This window comes from Vicugna pacos, chromosome 4 (genome assembly GCF_048564905.1).
Source record: "Vicugna pacos chromosome 4, VicPac4, whole genome shotgun sequence".
Lineage (NCBI taxonomy): Eukaryota > Metazoa > Chordata > Mammalia > Artiodactyla > Camelidae > Vicugna > Vicugna pacos.
In genome coordinates, this window is record NC_132990.1 from 55,882,732 (window position 1) to 55,895,985 (window position 13,254).

At 33.3% G+C, this 13,254-nt stretch overlaps 1 protein-coding gene across 2 annotated transcripts in view; it reads left to right on the forward strand.

Annotated features, from left to right (window-relative positions):
- Positions 1–13,254, forward strand: part of TMEM38B (transmembrane protein 38B) — a 43,154-nt gene that overhangs the window by 13,752 nt on the left and 16,148 nt on the right. For both annotated transcript variants that reach the window (XM_031677382.2, XM_072959866.1), the window contains exons 3-5: positions 6,814–6,998; positions 7,829–7,916; positions 9,963–10,080. In XM_031677382.2, the coding sequence (XP_031533242.1) occupies positions 6,814–6,998; positions 7,829–7,916; positions 9,963–10,080 (391 nt within the window). The remainder of the gene's footprint in view (positions 1–6,813; positions 6,999–7,828; positions 7,917–9,962; positions 10,081–13,254) is intronic.

The window sequence follows — 13,254 nt, forward strand, 5'->3', positions numbered from 1 at the left end:
GATTCTTTCTCTTTATTTACCAGTTTTCAAGATAATGAATTGGTCCTCTGCTATTCTTCAAAGATGACCAGTTTTTTTGTTTCGTTTTGTTTTTTGTTTTTAGTGAAGTATGAACTCATGGATTTAAGCGTATTTTATGGGTTTCAATAAATTGCAGTTTTCTCACTATTGAAGGTCACATCGTTCCATCATTGGCCACTGGGAATTTCTTCACTTTGGCTCTTGAGACTTTGATTAGCTTCCTTGCTACTTAATGTAAGATTCATCTTGTACTTTCTTCTTGAATTACTCATTTCTCTAAAAAGTGCTGGTTCCTTTTAGTGAGAAATGGTATTTCGAGACCACAGTCTGAGCATTAGACATGTTCATGATTACTGGATTACTTATTGTTTCTAGGCCTTCTCAGTGGACAGAGCTATGAAAAATAAGGATAAAATAATTCATGAGCTCATTTGATGTTTCTAATTCAAATTCAAGATCATAGAACTTTTATTTAACCTTTCTGTTACATGTGTATCTTTTTCTTCTGCACTAAGAAGCTTGGTTCTTAGGGGCACTAGACATGATAGAATTAGGATATTCCAACATTGCTCATTTATTCTGTATTATTCATGCAATACACAGTTGCTTTGGAGTAACAGTATGAATGCCATCACTGACATGATTACTAAACATATTAATTTTTTTACATATACACTTCTCATTCTCCTCCTGTTTTTTACATGGAAGTACTATACTCCATTGTCATAGTAATAGCTGCTGTGTGCTATACTCTTCCCTTATTAATCCTCATTCAGTCTTCTATAGCCAACTCTGTATTTAATGCTTGTCACCAGTTCTTATGTCTGTGTCTCTAGTAATTTCGGTTGTCTGAAGCTTTTTCTCTAGTAGATTCATCTAGAATAGTAGTCCCTGAATTCTCATGTGTTAATAAGTTTGTCTGTGTCTTTTATACTTGAAAGTCAGTTTTATTTGATATAAAATCATAGGATACAACTTTCTGTCTTTGAGTATTTTAAATATATTACTCAGTTTTCTTGTCTCATAAAGCATTGCTGTGGAAAACTCTGATGATCATTTAATTTTCTTCCGCATAGTCTTTTTTAGATGCCCCCAAGTTTTTTTTTTCCATTAAAGCCTAATAATTTAAATATAATATGTCTAGGTGTTGGTCATTCAGAGTCAGTATTCTTGGTACGTGGTCTATTCTTTTTATTAGCTACACATTGTTTGTTTTTGTTATTGTTTTTAATTGAGAAAGGTATTTTGGTAATTGTACTCTTTTCTTGCTTTGGTTTTCTTCGGGAACTCCTATTGGCTCTTTTTTTGCCTTTCTTCAGTGAACCATTTTATCTGTCTTTTTAAAAAATTTAAAATGTTTTCCTTTTTACCTTGTGTTTCTTTAAAGGCACTGTTAGTTCATTTCTCTTTGTTTTCCTTCTAGTTTAATCTTCATTACTGAAGTAATTTGTTTCTTTTTCTTTTTTCTTATTCTTCCTGAAAGAATTGTATATTCAATTCTTAGTTTTTCTAATTCTGATGTATATTGTTCTTTTATGTGTTGTATCACTTTCATAATGTCTTTAGCTTGTTTTGAAATAGGAAGTTGCAATTCTGATCTGTTTTGTGGACACATTTTTCTGAGTGCTTTCATTGTAGGTTTTTTTTTCCTCTTACAGTAAATGTGTATGGGGTTTGACCTTGATACTTTTCTGTTGGTCATTCTAATGTGGAATCAGGTTTCTTGAACTTTTAAAATAAGGTGGACTTCAGAAAAGATTTTCTGACTTCATAGAGCTCCTCGTCCATTGTTTTACACAGTATTCTAGTGACCTGCTTTCTGAGATTTCCTGGATCTTCTCTCCCTCCCTAGTTTGCTCTGGACTTTCTCCTTTTGTTGCTCTGTCTTGCTCAGTTTTGATTATGTACCAGTGCTTTCTTCTCATTGTGGGGCTTGTTCTAGAAGGAAGCCTGTGTAAATCCCAGTTTTCAAAGTTCATGGGGACATCATTGGTTCAACCCCGTCAGACCTTCTTAGCATAGACCGTTTGCTCTCCAGGTATTGGAAGTGTCAGAATCCCTTCCAGTTTCAGCTGTTGTTTTTGTTGTTTTTCCCAAATGGGCCTGCTGTGCTTTCTAGTGAATACCCTTTAGCTATTTGTCATCTGTTTTGTTCTTAGGTCCGTTAGTTGCCACCTTGCTGCTTTCTTCTTCCTGCCAAGCAGTGTAGATCTTGTGGGTGCTGGTGATTTGTCTCTACACATTTGCATTTTGGGATTTGAAGGGGTACCTTGTCACATAATTTTGTTGTAAGTGCTGTAGATGGGATTTTGGCTTTGCTGTCTAGTTGCCCTGTCTGTTTTTATGTGGGAATTTGCAAAGATCAAAATCTATTCAACTGCAGGTGCCACTGTCTTCCTAGAACCCTTGTCAGTAATGTTGATGTCCCCTGTATGCTACCCTCCACCTGCAGCCCGATCCTGTCTCCTTTCTTCCTTATTCAGAGAGAACCATCCTTAATTTTTATACCTATTGTTCCTTTACTTTTCTATGTAATTCTGGCATATGTTTATATTCCTAAACAACATAATTTCTGAAAGTTTTATAAGTACAATCATATGTATGTATTTTTTGGTGACTTGCTTTTTTTGTTCAACCTCTGTTCCTGAGATTTAGTCTTACTGTGTATGGTTGTAATTTATTAATTTTTACTGCTGTATAGTGTATCAGAATGAATTGTCATATTCATATTCTCTGGTGACAGTGTTTCTAGTTTTTTTCTATTACAGTGTTGGTAAGGACTTGATGTACATGGGCAAGATTTTCTCTTGGTAAATGCTTGAGAGTAGATAGATTTACTGAGTTATAGGACAGTGATTCTTAAGCTCTACTAGATAATGATACATCGTTTCCCAAAGGGATTATGCTAATTTACATTTCCACTGTAATGTGGAAAATTGCACATCACCTAAAAACCTAAGAAATGGACTTTACTAGTAACTTATATGTATACTTATATTTCTCTCCCCCTAGCCCATCTCTCTGCACTTTTTCCACAGATAACGTCTACCCTGTTTGTGTTTCTCTTACCGTTTAAAAAAAGGTGTGCATCTTATATATGAGTATCTAAACAATAGTTTTTTTAAGTTTTATTTGTTTTAAAATGGGGTATCATACCCTATATAATTCTCTAGGACTTTTTTTTTCACTCAGTATTATGTTACTAAGATTCATCTCTGTTTTGTTTGTAGCTGTAGTACATTCCTTCTCACTGCTGTATAATCCATTATATTAATATCTATATTTTATTTATTCTTCTGATGAGTATTTCTATTGTTTCTATTTGTTTTGTTTGGCATTACAAAACAACAACAGTAGCAGCCACTGATGTAGTACTTACTGTGTCCCAGACACTTTTCTGAGTGCTTTACCTTTATTACCTCATTTAACCTCACTGGTGAGGTAGGTACTCTTTTATTTTCCTTTAATAGAGGAGAGATCTGAGGCAAGAAGGGTTAAAGAACTTGCCCGAGGTATCACGGATATCTACTAGCTGGAGCCAGGATTCAAACCTCAGCTGCCTAGTCCTTCAGTCTGTACTTATGCAGTGTATTGTTTTGGACTTGGAGAATACTGACATTGTCTCTGTTCTCACCTGCCCTTAAATATAGAAAAATAATATCTGCTTAAAGACATAGTGTATTTTACTATTTTCATTTTTAAGGTTTTAATGTTGAAAGCAAATGTGTGATCTTTGCTTCATTTGATTTTAATTTGGAAATAAAATGGTGTTTGTAATGTACTTTAAACTCTAGCAGGCTGAGCTAAGGGAGTATGTGAATTCATTTATTGGATAAGTCATCTTTCCTTAGTATAATAGCTCATAGTGCTCACATCTGGAGATTAGCACCATCTACTGGCAAAGGGAAACAATAACTTAGTGTGTCATAGTATGTTTGTTTACTGTTGTTTGGAAGACTGTGCCCTTTCATAGGATTTTTCTTTTTGAAAACTATTTGTGGGGGAAATAAATATTTTGTAATTTTTCTGTGTATTTATTTTTATGACACAGTTTGTTTTCCTTTAACTTCCAAGTATAAGTTATATACTGCACATTTGCATAACTGAGACTCCATTTTTGTAAGGAAAAATACAAGAAAAGGTATAGTTTTATAGATTTGTCATTCTGTAATAGTCCTTTTCAAAGCATATGTACAAAAGTATTAATTTATAAGAGTAATAAGAGCAAGAGCAAAGCTGTCAGACTCATATGAACTGTATTTAGTTTTTTCTATTTTGGCTTAGTTATACTGTCTTTGGTAGTCAGAGAAGGGGAATTAATAGTAGGGCATTCTCAGTGACTAACTGTGGGAAGCTCAACTCCTGGTATTAACCTAAATTCTGATTTCATCTTTCCTACTTGAACTGGTTTAGCTTTCATTTGTCAGTAGCCTAGCATCCTGTTTTGTATCCTGTTTTAGGCTAACTTCTGTTATTTAGCACTATTCTTTGTTCTTTTTTTCTCTCCTCAGTGACTTAAAAATGTATGAGAAATTGCCTTCTTGTTCCATTTCATACCGATATGTTCTAGTTCTTCTTTTCTGATATGTTTCCTTTAAGCACATGTTAAAAGTTCCTTAGTGTTGCAATTTTAATTAAAGGTGAAGTTATAATCTTTACAGAGGAAGGACATGATGATTCCTTAAGGAATGTTGGCTAAGTGATTCATTAAAGGAATTTTAAAAAGCTAACTTGTGTTATAGAGCAGGAATAGTTGTTTAGGGAGCCACTGGTCTGTTTTGCTTACTTGTAAGTCTACTGAGCACAATTAACAATTGTTCTTTTGCCCTGTGGCTGTTTAACACTTGAAACAAGAACTGTTCTCGGTTGAAAATATTAGCATATTATAGGCATACTATAGAAATATCTTATTAAATGCAATAAAGACATTAAAAATAGCAATAATTACAAACTGTAGACCATATACCATAATGTTGAATAGAAAAAGTCCAAGATTGCTGTTGTAGTAGCACTCTTGTAGAATCCAAGTATAGGCTTTTAACTCACGTTGAAGGTAGTCTCAGTATAGAAAATGAGAATAGGGCCATTTGTATTTTTGTTTTGTTGTTTTTTGTTTGAGTATTTTGAGCATACATTACTGCTAAAGTGAAACTAAATCTCCCTTTCTTAATCTAAACTATAGTGAATACCAAAATATTTTTATTTTATTTAAAAATACATTTAAAAATTGCTTGTTTAAGTGTAATTCTTTTTCTCCCCAGTACCTAAACTACTTCCTGGAAATTTGTTCCATATTTAAATAGAGAATTGTATAGAGGCTTCAAAAATATTATATAAACATGTGAAATTTTCATATCATGCAGTAATTTTTTGAAAGCTTTTTACCACTCTTAGATTATTTAATCCTTTATCTCAAACTCTTTAATTATCAGTTGATTCTTCGGTATGATATGTTTTATATTTTGCCTTCAGATTAACTGCTAATAAATGACTTAAATCAGGTCTACTTTTTATTATGCTGAGTTTTAGGTGAGAGGAGGGTATTAAGATGAATGATTCCTGCCATCTAAGACTATTATAGTTTATTACGAGCATTGCAGCCTTTATATATTATAAAGAAAAATGTATAAAGAGCTGTGTTGAAGTGTAGGAACCAGTTGTTTTAGGTGTACAGAGCCACTGGAATTTCGTTCGAACTGATAATAAAACAAAACTCCCAAAGGCAATGTATATGGTAGTATTTGAGTGGGATCTTGAAGAATAGTAGGAAGGAATTGACAAGTAGAGATGAAGAAGAGAGGGTGCTTCAGGTTGAACAAACCATTACATCTTGTATTGGGTCTTTGAATCAGTGTTTTGGCAGATAGGTATCATATTCCATGAATACTTCTGGGAATTCTGACTTTATGAACGATGAATTACAATAAAATGAACAACTTCTTTAAGAAGAGATAACATACTTTTTTCATGCAGTGTATTTTGTATTGCTCCAAGGTGTATGCTTTAAGCACAGAATTGTCTGCAGGAGAGTATTTTAGGAATGGGGGGAAAAGTGGTGTGTTTCCCAGTTAACACTACTGTTAAATTGTTGAATAGATGCTTAAAACAAATGAAATTTCAAAAATAATTCGTCTGAGGAGGAGTGGATTATTCTTAAACTAATATCACAATTTGACTGGTTAAAACTAAAGCTTCCTTAGCTAAATTGGAGAATGAGCTTCATATTCTTTCAGCCATATGAAAATACATTTTTTAAACATAAATATATCTCCTTGAGAACTATGACCTTTCTCTGTATAGGCTGCACTTTATGTACAGAGGGCTGGTCACAAGTGAAGATGTAAGTGAAGTTGAAATGCAGCCCCTAGCTCAGCTACCAAGGGCCCTTTTCTAATCCTTTTCCAAAGACAGAGACAATCTAGCTAGAAAAATCCCAAATCAAAAGTGATTGTATATTTGCCTTATTTTGTTAATGGATTCAGCCACTCAGCTTCTAGTGCTAGAATAGTGTAGGCACAAATTAGGAACTCACTGAATACTTTTTGCATATACAGAGTATTCAGAAGTATAAAATTTATGTTCCTTTTGATTATGACTTTTTGATAGATTATTATATGTGCTTCATGTGATTTAAAAAAATGACTTTACCCAATCAGTGGTCTTCTTGCTGTCACATTCCATGTTTATATGGATAATTCCATTTGTTGTGTTTTTATCAAATTGTTATTGCTGACATGCTGAATTTTTATTTATGGTTCCACTCATATTAAAATATTTAAAATTTAATTTCAGGTATATTACATTTTTTTGCCCATGTGACTTAGTTTCCCAGGGCTATTCATTTCTACCTGTTCAACTCTTGGCTGCGGGAATGAAGGAAGTGACCAGAACTTGGAAAATAGTAGGTGGAGTCACACATGCTAATAGCTATTACAAAAATGGCTGGATAGTCATGATAGCTATTGGATGGGCTCGAGGTAATCTTAACAATATGTGTTCATGAATATTCTGTTATTGATCTGCTATGACTACTGAGCAATTCTCTAGTTACATTAATGGGGACCAGTACTTTAATAAGAGTCTTTGTTGGAGATAGAAACCTTGTTTCTGTTGGATAGTAAAATTAATTCAAAACTGACACTTTTCACTAGTACTCATCAGCCACTATTTTATTTTCGCTAGTGCTCATCAGCCTGACTATCTTAAAATACAGAATTTTTATTATTGGTTTGATTAGCAGCATAACGAGAGGGATTCATAGTTAATTAAGGTGTATAATTTATACACCATAAATAAAACAAGTTTACGTAAATTATGTGGTGCATGTAATTTTTAAAAATTGCCATTTTTCAGCCTGAACAGCCTGAATGGTAAATGTGATTGATTATGAGTTCATGTTCACTCTGCATCACTTACCTTTATTGTCCTTTTGTATGTAGGAATTGAATAAATTTCTCAATCTATTGTTATAGCATACTGCCTCCAAACTAAAATCAGGGAAGGAAATGATAAAGCAGAGGATTTTATTTTTTCAGGTCTGAAACAAACCTCTAGCCTCATCTCTGTGCCTGAGGCCTCAATTTTAACCTTAATTGTAATACAGTAGACAGTTGCCATGCTGGTGAGAGGAGAGAATTGGAGTTGTCTCAGTACCATAAATGTACAAGACAACTTTTTTTCTTTCTCCCAAGAATAATATTTTGGGGATCCTCTTGGAATTTTAAGTCAGGAGATAGGATTGTGGCTTCATTTCATATATTTTCTCAAAATTTGGTTACGTATTTTTGTTTTATCTTGTTCTTTTTAGGTGCAGGTGGTAGCATTATCACGAATTTTGAGCAGTTGGTGAAAGGAGGTTGGAAACCAGAAGCTGATGAATGGCTGAAGATGTCCTAGTAAGTTGGTATGAACTATACTGAGACCGAGCCTTTTATCCTTAGATCTTAACCAAATTTACTTTTAAAAACATTTTGACGACTCTAAATGTGGATGAAATAAACAAATAAATAAAATGGGAAGGAAACTAGAAAACAAAAATTTTTCAAAAAGTCTGCTCTCTTAAATGTAGCTTTTAAAATAAATATTGATTCTTTTCTCTGTGGGTTCCCCCTCTCAGAAAATAAAACCAAATGAAAACTCTTGGATTGTTGTAGAATGGTGGGAAGAGTGTGTATTTATGGAGAGAGAACTACATAGGAACAGACTTCTCTGGAATCAGTTGCAGGCTTTTGGCATTTTCACTAATGGCTCCAGCATCACCCAGATTTCAAATTATTCATAGTTTTGGTAGTGAAATGTCAAGCTTTGGGAATAATAAATACATTATCGTAAAACCCTGTTAATTGCTTTAAAAATGAGAGTTGAGTTTAATTATGTAATTGAGTTTAATTATAATAAGAAAAAGATGAGAGGAAGTAACCCACTCTATTCTTGTACAATGCAGACTACCTTTGGCATCCATTTAAGAGCATCTGATCGTTAGATGTTCTCTAAGACACTGACACAGTCTTAAATAAGTCACAAATATATCCCCGATGCACCTGAAAGTGAAACAGAAATACAGTTAATGTTCCCACAATTCAATTAGGAAAAGACTTAGGAAATAGTGGCCACAATACACAAGGTGAGGGAGACGTCATGTGAAAATAAACTCATTACAATGGATTAAAAATGAAGGATGAGAAGCAGTATGAATGATGAAGTATATGTTTGAGTGAATCAGTAACTTTCAGGATGTCTAACTTGGAATGTGGCCCTTAAAGCTTGAATGAGGTTATTTAGAAATAGAACAAAGGAGGCTTTGATTGGTAATAAGTTATAAGTAAGACACTAGTGATATTCAAGGGAAATTTTTCTCTTTTCAAGTTTATGCCTTGAAATGTCTTCCATAAAACATTTCTTGGGGCTATAAAACTGAAATCAGATTATGAGTCTCATGTGTTCAAAACCTTTGCAGTGACTTCCCTAAATGGCCATGAGACCTCCAACATATGCGTCTCCCTCACACCCAATTTGCTTTGACTTCAGCATTTACTGTTCTCTCCCTTGCTCACTGCACTCTATCCTTGAACAAGCCAGGTGTTGTCTGGTTTAAAACTAACTTTTCTTTGCCTAGAATCATTTTTCTCAGTTGGCCAACTCCCTCAGGAGTACAGTTGGCCCTTTGTATCCATAGGTTCTGCATTTGTGGATTAACCAACTGTGCATTGAAAAATACCAGAAAAAAGTTCCAGAAAGTTCCAAAAAGCAAACCTTGAATTTGCCATGTGCTGACAACTATTGACATAGCACTTATATTGTATTTACAACTATTTACATAGCACTTACATTTTTGGGTATTAAGAAAAAAATCTCAAGATGATTTAAAGTATTTGGGAAGATGTGCATAGGTTATATGCAAATACTACATTGTCTTATATAAGGGACTTGGATTTTGGTATTTGTGGGAGGTCCTGGAACAAATTCCCTATGGTTACCCAAGAGTGACTATTTTCACCATGGAAATGAGAAAATGCTACAAATTAGGGCTTTCTTTTCCATCCCCCATCCCACCCAAGGAGTTTGTTTAGTGCTATAAGGTTTTTCAGGACTTACCTACTTTTCCCAAATTATGCTGTGAAACATGGGACTTTCAGATGCTTTGTGGAAAAGTATTATGTGATCAAATATGTTTCAGGAATATTGCATATAGAAATGTACTCTCTTTATTAGAGAGTCACAATATGTATGAATATTCTGAAATCTCTGCTGTTTCATGCTACGAAGAGAGATATTTAACTTTATATAGCTCAGCATTTCCAAAACTTTGTATTTATGTAACTAATTTTTGTGTTACATATTATTAATAATTGATTAAATTAATATTTTGAGAGTACTTTTTAAAGAACATAGAGATAAATCATGTTTATTACTTACCAACTTAAAATGTGTTTTATTTTCAGCCCTGGCAAGGTAACCCTGCTGGGGTCAGTTATCTTCACATTTCAGCAAACCAAGCTTCTGGCAATATCAAGGCATAATCTTATGTTCCTCTATACTATGTTTCTTGTGGCCACAAAGGTAAGATTTCAGAGTATCAATAAATCAGTAATACAAATTCTATGTAACCAGAATTCTGCATAAGAGGCAAATAACAGAAACATTTATTTTTTTTTTACGATAGTCTAAAAATACCAATTTAGGGGAGTTTATTCAGCACATCCATGACTTACTGAAACATAGCTCTTCTATGATTCCTCATTTGATTTGTATTAAGGCTATTAGGAAAGATTTGCAGATGGCCTTGTAGTACATTGAAGGCCAGAAAGTAGTGAAAATAGCCAAGGCTGATCAGAGACTGCAAAGATAGTGTTGTGTCATTTGTACAATGAGGTGCTTGGAGGGGATGTTCTCTAAAGTTCCGTTAAACTTTAAATTTTTGAAATTTTATATTAGAACATATTTGTGGTCAGTCTTTTCAATTACCATTTCCTGGTTGGATGCTTTATTCCTTCTTGAAGATAGGAAATAGTATGATACAAGATCATAGGTTTTAGAGACAGGCAGTCTTAAATTTAAATCCTAGTTTTGCTGTCTGATCCCTGAATATGCAAGTCACTTAATGTCTGTGAATCTGAATTTCCTCATCTTCATTGTACCAATTGTTGACGAGATTGGAGATGATGTATGCCATGCTGTGACTGTGTTTGACACATGTTATGAATTTTATTTGCAGCTGTATCATGAAGCTAATTCTGAATATTCTTCTTAACAGTTATTAGATGTTTTTCACTATTCATAAATAGACAATTGATTTTAAAATAAGATTATTATTTAAGCCTAGAAAAATTTTATAAATAACTATCTCAGCCTAGATATTTTTGACTGAAAACTTAACTATGGGATCCTTAAAAGGAAAACAGGATGTATTATGTAAATTTATTTATAACTTAGAAAGAACCAAATCACTATAGGGATCATTTATTTTTATTCCAGTAGTCTCTGCAATGAAGGTGATCTGTGATTGTTATAATTCAAATATTATACTTAAAATACCTAAGGCAAAATCTCTTCATATGTTCCCTCTTTTTCCAGTCATCAAAACTTTGAGCTGTATTTTTTTGCAACAGCTTTACTGGGATATATTTTAACATACCATACAGTTTATCCATTTAAAGTGTACAATTCAATGGTTTTTAGTATGTTTACAGAGTTGTGCAGCTATTATCACAATCAATATGAAAACATTTTCATCACCCTAAAATAAACCTCATACTCATTAGCAGTCACTTGACTTTTTTCCTCAATCCCCTCAGCTGTAGACAACCACTAATCTACTTTCTGCTTACAAATTTGCCTATTCTAACATCTCATATAAGTGGAATCATACAATTTGTGACCTGTGACTGTTCTTTCTACTTAGCATGATGTTTTTGAGGTTCATCCATGTCGTAGTATGTATCAGGATGTTATTCCTTTTTATTGCCAAATAATATTCAGTTGTATGGATATACCACATTTTATTTATCAGTTGATGGATATTTGGATTGTTTTACTTTTTGACTAATAAGAATAATGAGCTACAAACATTCATGTACAAGTTTTTGTGTGGTTATGTATTACATTTTTCTTGGGTATATCATATAGAAATGAAATTATTAGATCATATAGTAACTCTGTCTTTAACCTTTTCAGGAACTAACACTGTTTTCCAGAGGGGCTTCATCATTTTACATTCCCATCAGCAATGTGTGTGAAAGTTCTGATTTCACCACTTTCTTACCAACACTTAACTTTTTTATAGAGCCATCCTAGTTGGTGTTAAGAGGCAACTCGTTGTGATTTTGATTCATATTTCCCTGATGACTAGTGATGTTGAGTATCTTTTTGTGTGTTTGTTGGCTATTTGTATATATTCTTTGGACAAATGTCTATTCAGATCATTTGCCCATTTTTAATCATATCATTTCTGTACTATTATTGATGAGATTTTGTAATTATTATATGTATATGTGAAAAGTAAATAGATTGTTTATTTGGAGGTATAGGGGTCTACGTATGTCTACATATATATTTGTTTGTTATGTTCCCTTTCTTTTCTGTCTCACTTATTTCATAATGGTTGAGTATATATATATATATCCATTGTATATATATACCAGTAGTCCATTGTGTATATATACCACATCTTTTTTATCTAGTTATCTGTTGATGGGCACTTAGGTTGTTTTCTGTCATGGCTATTGTAAATGCTGCAGTGAATATAGGGGTGCATATATCTTTTTGAGTTACTTTTTATGTATTCTTTATATGAATACCCAGAAATGGGATAGCTGAATCATATGGTAGTTCTGTTCTTAATTTTTTGAGGAATCTTTATACTGTTTTCAGTAGTGGCTGTGCCAATTTATGTTCCTACCAACAGTGTATGAGATTCCCTTTTCTCCACATCTTCTCCAACACTTGTTATTGCTTGCCTTTTGATAATAGTCATTCTAACAGGTGTGAGGTGATAACTCATTGTGGTTTTGATATGAGTTTCCCTAATAATTAGTGATGTTGCATGTCTTTTCACGTACCTGTTGGCCCGTTGTATATCTTCTTTTTGAAAATTGTATATTCAGGTCTTCTGTCCATTTTGAAGTCAGATTGTTGGGTTTTTTTTAATATATTGAATTCTATGCACTATTTATGTATTTTAGATATTAATCCTTTATCAGTCTTATCATTTGCAAATACTTTCTCCCAGTCAGTAGATTGTCTTTTTGTTTTGTTGATGGTTTCCTTTGCTCTGGAAAAGTTTTATGATTAATTAGGTCACATTTGCTTATTTCTGCTTTTATTTCTTTTGCCTTGGGAGACAGATCCAGAAATATATTGCTACATTTTATGTCAGAAATTATTCTGCTTATGTTCTCTTCTAGAGTTTTATGGTTTCAGGCCTTACATTTAAGTCTTTAATCCATTTTGAGTTTATTTTTGTATGTGGTGTGAGGAAATATTCTTATTTATTGTAGCTGTCCAGTTTTTCCAGCACCACTTACCGAAGAGACTGTCTTTTCTCCAGTGTACATCTATTCTGGCCTCCTTTGTTATAGATTAATTGACCATAAACGCATGGGTTTATTTCTGGACTCTCTATTCTGTTCCACTGATCTGTGTGTCTGTTTCTCTGCCAGTACCATGTTGTTTTGATTGTTGTAGCTTTGTAGTATAGTCTGAAGTCAGGGAGCATGATACTTCCAGCTTTGTTCT